The sequence below is a fragment of the Chrysoperla carnea genome, chromosome 2, assembly GCF_905475395.1.
Source record: "Chrysoperla carnea chromosome 2, inChrCarn1.1, whole genome shotgun sequence".
NCBI lineage: Eukaryota > Metazoa > Arthropoda > Insecta > Neuroptera > Chrysopidae > Chrysoperla > Chrysoperla carnea.
In genome coordinates, this window is record NC_058338.1 from 22683896 (window position 1) to 22693071 (window position 9176).

Here is a 9176-nt window from a genome sequence, read left to right on the forward strand (position 1 = left end):
TTGTTTTTAATAAAATTTTGTTTTTTAATATAAGAATATATATCTTGTTATTGTTGAAGAGCAGAAATTAATACGTCTGTACTCTATCAGAGTTTTAACAAGAATCTAAAAATGATTTAAAATCAGTAATTAGTCATTGAATTTTCATGAAAATATCATTATAGCTGGTTATTTTGGCGTAGATTGTATGTTCTAATATTGTAGAAATTTATTCAAGGTAAAATTCTGTATAAAACGGTCAATAAATTTACTTTCCTTAGTTTTTATTCTATAATAATGAAGTGATAAATCGACAATTATACCTATCAATAAAAAATTGAAATTTTTAATTAAGACGCGTATAAAAAATACTTAGTCTTGATTTTAAAAGGGATTGATGATCAATTCGATCTGCCAATTTTGTTTCAGGTTTTTTTTTTTCAATGGTTATCATTATTACATGTAGCTTAAAAATGGTAACATAAAAACAAAACCCTATCTAACCCAAAAAGATTATGGTGGAAGCGTTCAGAAAAATAAGTTTTGTGGTAAATGGATGTGTTCAGTGCATTTATCTGCGCTCCCACCTTTATGATAAAGACGATTTTACAAACAAGAAAAAAGCTTTTTAACATGTTAAAATGATTTCCGTACTTCAATTTAAAAATATTTTTGCATCTGTGTACAAATGAACTTTTTGTTTACTCACCTAATAAAATTGTTCCTTTATTTTTTATTTTAAAAATCACTATTCGGTATCTGATTACTGCATATAAATCAAGATTTTGTTCTAATAGTTAATGTATCACGGATTTGTTTTGGATTTTTTTTTTTTAAATACAACTTATTTTATCACGAGCAAAATATTTGGAAAGGAAATAATTTCATTTCGACATAGATTTTCTATTTTATATGAAATTTGAATAAAGTATTTTGAATTATTTGTATATTGAATTTTTAACTATAAAAATTCTAATTATATGATTTTTGTTTGAACAATCAAATGGTACAAAGTAAACATTACAAATATATAATTTTCTTTTCATTTTATATTAAAGGCTTAATTTATATTGACATAAAGATACGCCCAAAGATGCAGATAATGGTACAGGATTCGTTTAATATTTTACCAATTTTTGAAGTAATACACGGTTGATTCATGAATACATGTAGTTCAGTAAGGGCGTAGTTTGATTGTAATTCTCCTATTCATTTTTTAAATAGTTTTAACTTCATTGCATATCGACTTCAGTAAGGGCGTAGTTTGATCGTAAGTTTCCTCACAATAGTTTTAAATCCATTGCATATCGACAATTGTGATCGAGTCGATCAGATTATCGTAACAGTGAATGTTATTTGTATCCCGTTTGGGGAAAGTTTCTTCGAAATATTAGAGTTATTGGACAAGCTTTTTCCACATTTGTAGGTAATCTACACTAATATTGTAATGAGGAGAGATTTGATTTCTTTGTTTGTAATGGATAAACTCAAAAACTATCGGAACGATTTCCAAAATTATTTCACCAATATAAAGCTACATTATCAGTGAGTAACATGAGCTATATTTAATTTAAAAAAAATTAAAACCAACGAAATTGAGATCAAAAAGGGGCATAAGTGAGGGAAAGGAAAATGAAGGCTATAACACTGTATTATTTGTTTTTAAAGTAGAAATTGATCAGCAAAGTGGTCAGGTAACTGCTGGTTCTCTATAAAGAAGCAGAAAAATTCAACAAATTTATCTTATTTTTTATATGGTTTTTCAACGGTTAGTTAACGAGATACATTTATTTCTTTATCTGTTGCAATAAGTATATACCTAGTAAAATACTCCTTTTACCCAGACCATTGTGTTTAAATTTTCCAAATTAAATGAAAGCTTTACATACATTGTACATTGACTACAAAAGATGCACTAGTTCTTTGAAGATTCGTATGGGATACCAAAAAGTGTTTTATAAATAAAAATATATTTTAATGCTACTTTCAAATGCTATTTATTTATTATATTAATTACATTTTGATCTAGGAAATTTATTTTTCATAAAATTTATTTAAAGTGAACATTCAATAAAAGCGTAAAATATGAATACGCTGAGCTCATTACCTGAAATAAAATATTATATATAATAATTAAAAATGCGTGTGATACTTCTATCAATTTCTAAGAATAAATAATGCGTTCATTATATTTTGACAAAGCTTTGAGTAAAAATATAAGTTTCTTGTTGTTACAATGTTCACTAAATTTGTTGTTCCATTTAATTAGGTTTATTGGTTTACTCTTTATGGGTCATTTTAGGGTCCAGAATGAATGACATCTTATAAATAAATTTACCCGAAGAAATGTTTCTAAAGACATTGAGCCCATTGAAGCAGCTGTTAATTGTAATGGACGTTGTGATCGCATTATAATAAACCAAATATCCTTTCGTAATCTTGGTGTACCATTAAACCAGGCTGTTGAGTACGCCATTAATGCAATTTTGCTACTCTGAAAAATATAATCGTAATTTCACAAAATATTATTTAAGAAGAAAAGCTCCACATATTCATAAATAGCAAATAAATATATAGTGGATTTAGTTTTTTGAAAAATAATTACGTTCGATTGTCGAATTAGGTGGTTATCAGGAAAAAAATTGTAGTAGGTACCTGAATACAATTTTATAAAAAAATTGTCATATGTTGCTAAATTATAGTAAAATTTATTTTCTGCCTCTGTGGTTTAAAATAAAATACCTGAATGACCGAGCTTTGTTTGATATTTTTATGTAGCTTTGCTCGGTATGACAATGTTTTACACTCATTCAATACACTTTAAAGTTCAAAAACCTGGCCTCGGTAAAATAACTCGAAGAATTATTCATTTATAATCAGTCAAGTATTTTACATTGCTGAAAATATTTCAAATTGGTAGGCAACTGCTTATACAGTTGGGTCCGAAATTGCATATATGCTGTTGTTTTCACACTAAACATAAACTACAATTATATTTTGTATTATTTTTATTATTTTCTATATGCATTAAAGCATGTAAAATTTTTGATTTTATTAACCTTTTAATTTTACCTCATCAATCAACTGTTGGCCAAAATAACAAGTCAACATCAAAATTAACAACCATCCGCCTAAATGCAATGCAAAACGTAGCGAGCCAGCAAATGTTTTTACCTAAAAAATTATTCCATATTTTTTTAAGTATATTTAATTAATATTATATTTCAGGTACGCGTGGCATCCAATTATTCCTTCATATTTTTTTCAAAAATAACAGATTTCAAAAATATACAAATGACAGATAAAAATTCTTGCCCAAATATTAATGGATAATTAAAGTCTGTTATGATGTTATAATTAGTACATTAGACGTCTTGCCAATTTTTGATGCCACAAACATTTGCATTTTACTTACAAATACAACTTCGTATCCTAAAATGCTGATTGTAAATGATGTTAAAGTTAAATGGACAAGTAACATGCTACTAAAAGCATCTCGCATTTTGTCAGAATATCTAAAAATAAAACGTAAAAATTTTCTCACTTTTGATTGAATAATTATTGCTTTTATTATAGGGAAGTCATGCTTTAGTCTCATGAGTTCTAATTACTCAATTGAAGCAAGGTTGGCGTTCTAATAGGAAAGCCTGACCTAATGGGTCAAAATTACCTTATATACAAAGTTTGATCGAAAATAGAGATACGAAAAATAGAATGAATATGAAATCCTAAAGGAACTAAACATAAAAAAACTCAATTTTAATTTTAACTTACAATATAATCAATTTATGATATTCCACACAGACTTCTAATCGATTTACCATTTCATCTTTTGAAATACCATTCTCGCAGACATTAATTAACATTTCTTGTAAATTAAGTATTTCGGATACTAAATGCATTAATAACGAACATAAAAACATTGTAATCGATAAAACTGGTACAGTAATCATAATTATAGCCCACATTTGTGTCATCATTACCATTTCACGTCTTGGTGAATAATTTAAATTAATCCCTAAAGTTCAATTTAATAAATGTAAAAATGTGGAGTACGAAAAAGTTGCGACTAAGTTTAATTTTTGGCTTGAATTTGTTACTAATCTTGAACGGCATTTCTATATATTCGTTGTGTGCATAGTCATGGTAGGGACAATAAAATCGATGCCAGCGCTTCCAGTGAAAAATTTTGGCGGTAAAGGAGACTGTTATTACTAATTTACAGAGCTTTACATGTTCATGTTATAGAAAATGTCAAATTAAAATTATTGAAAAACACTAATTAATTAAACTTAATGTATTAATAATTGTGAAAATAAGAAATCAAATTGCACAAATATTATTTTTCAAATGTAAATTATCATAATTATTTATTTAAATTTGTGAGACAATAATATTAAATTTTCAATGTAAGTCATAAATGCAATCCATACAATTATATATGCATCCATACAATTCTATAATTAAAGTAGTGTATCGTTACCATGGAAACACCTCCAATAAAACTCAACGCACAGTGCGAATACGAGAAAATGAAATGTTTATTTTGGCACTAAAATAGATGCTTCTGGAAAGATTGCTCTTAGTTTCTTTACTGACTAATGCACCATTGTGGCGTAGGTATTATTCCAGAGTCGAAGTTTTCTTTGGTTACCAACCCAATTAGGGTTAATAATACCTAACTACTTTTAAAAAACAGAAACAAAGGCATAATTGATTAAAAATTAATCTTAGACGAAACTTTCTGTATGTTGAACGGTTGATCTCGTTTTTATGAATACCTGGCAATCCCGTGCGAATAATTACACCGCATGAGACAGAATATTGCGTTTTATTCATTAACTCCATTTCATGTAAACAATATTCTTTTTCGATCAAAGGTATACTTGCATATGTGAAATTACCACTAATACAGTATAGTAAAAAGAATTTTGAATAAAAAGATGCTTTTTGTGATGTCTCTTTTACAAAATCACGTGATCCAAATTTGTTAAAATCATTTCGTAATACACGCACTAAATATTTCATTTGCTGACGATTACGCATAAAACAACCGGTCATATACATCATACCAAACCATGGTGCTAATCCTGTGAAACGATAATAATTTATCATTAATTACTTAAGGTGTTAGGATTTTTCTTGACTGTCTAAAATTGTATTTCAAGATAAACGACACACTGAGAATTACACAGCCGAATATATATATATGGCAAAAATCAAATTAGGCAAAATTAAAACTTCAAAAGTTGGGCTGAATTTTGCCTATCCGGAAAGACACGGTGTGATGTGGCCCATCTCCAAGTCTTCAATCATCTCAAATATCTGCCCTAAAATGTTAAAAAAGTTATTGATAACAGGATATGTGAACAAAAATAGCAGGAAGTTTGCAACTATAGAAAAGGTTGGAAAATGGTTTTGTTGTCATTTTTTTCACACGTATCCTTTTGTCTATTACTTTCTCTTTACAAGGATGGCAGAAAAAAAAGGTTTAGAAAAACTCTATTTAAATAAATTTGAAAAACTGCAATGTCACTTTAAAAATGTATTAATTTTTAAAACCTTTAACTACCAGATAATTGGATTGGCTATTCCCAATAATACCTGTAATATTATCAGTAGCATTTATTAAACCATCCTTTGTTTGTAATTGCATTATCATATCAATAAATACTGGAACAGAACTGGGACAAAGCGATAAAATCAGAATGTAATATTTAATGAAGCTCCATGATGATATACTTTTATCATTTTCTGGCCATAAAGTAAGCATTTTCAAAACACGTACATTAAAGTCTAAGATTTCAACATCACCGTTTTTAATTTTGATTGGAATTTTTGACAATATTTTTTCCATCTTCTCAATTAGGTTTCGATAGCTTTAAAAATTATCCAAAAAAATTCAATCTATTCGAACAAAATGTTTAATAACAATTCGCTTTTTAACTGAAAAATGGCTTTATATTAAATGCAAAAATTCAACAGATAAGCGAGAGCAGAGCTTGCGTAACCAAGATTTCGTACAGTAACTTGAATTAAAAGTCCATATTATAATATAGTAAATTAGGCATTTTATTATTGGTAAAGTAGCATTTTTCTACTGTCAACTAGCTAGCGAAAAACGGACATCGCAGCTGAAAAGAATGGCCCAAAATTAGAGGGTTTAAAAAAATCCAATAAAATTGTATCAAATTTGCCTGTGTTATCAAAAAAATTTTTTAACTTTATGACGTAATCAGAATCCAAAAATTTTAATTTTGCTCTATCACATCCAAATTTTATCCAATTTTTATAAACCAAGCATGTTATCCTACTAAATTTGGGCCGAACTTTTCAAATTTGTGATCAAAATTAATTTAATATTGAAAGTTATTTCGCATTCTCTATAGTATTTTTTTCTACAAATTATGATATTTATAATATTGTAAATTAATGAGCGCCTTTTAATCCAGTTTCGGTTGCGCCGGTGGCGGGTGCCTCCTTTGCCACGACCTGCAGTTAAATGATATCGTATTAATTATCTAATGTTTTACTATGGGAATCTCAAACTTGCAATTGAGACGACTTGCATATTAATTTTTGCACATTTTTTAAGACTGTTTCTGATGAGTATATGTAAATTTGTACAAGAAAACACTGGTTGGGAAGAGTATATGTAACCCTAAACAGCAGTTAATCGAAACAAAGAATCGGAGTGGTATCACTTAATTCTTATCGTTTTCAAAAGAAGTAAATAAAAAAAATTGTTCAACATTTTTGGTTTGAGGTATGGTATCCTAAAGACGTTGTCGTGTTGTCATATTTTGTGAAAAATATAACAACTTTATTATTGTTATTCTATAAATGCATAATTTATATTAAAAATATTGTATCGGTTTCTACTTTTTAATTTACATTTGTATAGTAATTAATTATTTAATATTTATCGATATAGCGTTACTTTTACATTGCTTTAGAACATTAAGTTTAGTTTCTAGTTAAGAGCTACAAAATTTTCTCCCATAGGTAAAGCTGTGTTTCTCGTAAAATGTGAAATCGTGTTATCGAAGGCGACTAAAACTAGAATAAAAAACAAGATTCCGTTCCTAAAAATAGATCAAAACAATCATTGAAGCTGGTTGTAGGTATATCTTTTTGGTTGTAGTTTCAATTATCCGGTAAATGTAGTTTCATAGTCCCAAAAGTCCGGTATCAAAAAGAATAGTTGCAATATTATTAATTTAATAAAATAAAATAAATTGTTTTACTTAAAAACGTTTAAAAATAGTAAAAAAGTTGTTATCTTTGCTTAATTCGACTTGACGACTATGACGTCTTTATTTAATTAGCAAATTACAGTAATTTTATTGTAGTTTAATTAATTCATATTTAATATCTTAGTATCTAACAATTTAACAATAACTTAATTGTCTAAATATTATTAGATAAAACTATTTTACAAATAGAGTTTCGTTTATACGAACACATTTGCTGACCTACCTCAAAAAGTATCGTTCAACGGTTTCTTGGTATGGGATTCATGTGATAATTTTTATCGAATTTTCTGTGTTGATACTATATACTTATACATTTTCATAGAAACCTTGTATTTTAAAAACGTATTGAAGACATGAGAGGTAAAAAATATGAATTTAAATTTAATTTTTTTTATGATGTGTCTTCCAGAAAATATCATTTTCAAGCTAGCATTATCTACAAACCTTATTTCAAGATATCGCCAAACTGGGTTTCTATTAGACAACATAATCGCGGCAATTCCTAAAAAACACGCGCTCTGCATTTTAATTAATAAGGAATATCTCTTTTGATTGTCATATGGTTCAAAATGTTGTAATTTTTTCAGATATTGGGCACATGTAATAAAAAATAAAAAATTAGTAACTTAAATGTACAAGACTTCAGAAGATCTGTAAATGATAGGAATTCATGAATAAAAAGCAATGAAAAATGAACTAATAAAAGACTAATAGAAAAAGCTAGATAAAACATTTATAACTATTAAATTTTTAGGATAATGTTACGTGGCTCACTATCATGTTTTCGAAACGCAGATAGTTTGTTTAATTTGGTAAGCTATGCAATCAGCATCACATGATTGTATGTATTTGTGTATATATTTCTCATATTTTCTTGATTATTTGTTATAATAACATAAAAATAAAAAGCTTACACAATTTATAAAAATTAGTAAAGATGCGTATGATATAAAATGGCATTTACAAAATAAATAATTTAATCTAATACGTCCACATTTAATTTTAGTTAAAACTTTGTTATCAGTTTGGCTATACTCTATACATGTGGTTAGCATTAGTAGAAAAATTCGATAATTATGTCTAAAGCTTAAACATCAATCAAAAGTAAAATAAAAAGCAATGAAAAATGAACTAATAAAGACTAATAGAAAAAGCAAGATAAAACATTTATAACTATTAGATTTTTAAGATAATGTTACGTGGCTCACTATCATGTTTTCGCACGCAGTTGGTTTGTTTAATTTGGTAAGCTATGCAATCAGCATCACATGATTGTATGTATTTGTGTATATATTTCTCATATTTTCTTGATTATTTATTTGTTATAAAAACATAAAAATAAAAGGCTTACACAATTTATAAAAATTAGTAAAGATGCGTATGATATAAAATGGCATTTACAAAATAAATAATTTAATCTTATACGTCCACATTTAATTTTAGTTAAAACTTTGTTATCAGTTTGGCTATATACTCTATACATGTGGTTAGCATTAGTAGAAAAATTCGATAATTATGTCTAAAGCCTAAACATCAATCAAAAGTATAAAACGAATACTACAACTTTTCGAAATTCCGAAACATACAACATTTTTTTGAAAATCTTTTTAAATTTTTGCCTCCTTTGTATTTCTATCTATTCATTTTTTACATTCAATCTTAAGTATTGATGCGTTTTACCGAGTCCAACTTACTTGACCGACATCAAGTATAAGTAGTTATTAGTCATAAACCGGATTCCTTTTATCATCTCCACTAATACACATAAACTAACATTACTTGTTAGATTAAAAAAACGAGTGTTGAATGCGTGTTTTGACTGTATTATTAAATGTTTATTAATAAACAATGTTAAAATACCAACAAGTGCACAGCATTCAGTTGTAATTTTTTTCTTGATTTGTATACACTTTTCAATGGGAGTCAAATAAATCCTTGTGA

General features: G+C 27.3%; 1 protein-coding gene across 1 annotated transcript; it reads right to left on the reverse strand.

The window, feature by feature from the left end:
- Positions 1-2029: 2029 nt before the first annotated feature.
- Positions 2030-5836, reverse strand: LOC123292553 (odorant receptor 49b-like). The gene is made up of 7 exons (XM_044873265.1): positions 5584-5836; positions 4761-5069; positions 3801-3997; positions 3395-3511; positions 3052-3153; positions 2318-2473; positions 2030-2086 (listed from the first exon to the last, which is right to left on the reverse strand). Exons 1-7 carry the CDS (start codon positions 5834-5836, stop codon positions 2030-2032), a joined length of 1191 nt encoding a protein of 396 aa, XP_044729200.1.
- Between the last annotated feature and the right edge of the window lie 3340 nt (positions 5837-9176).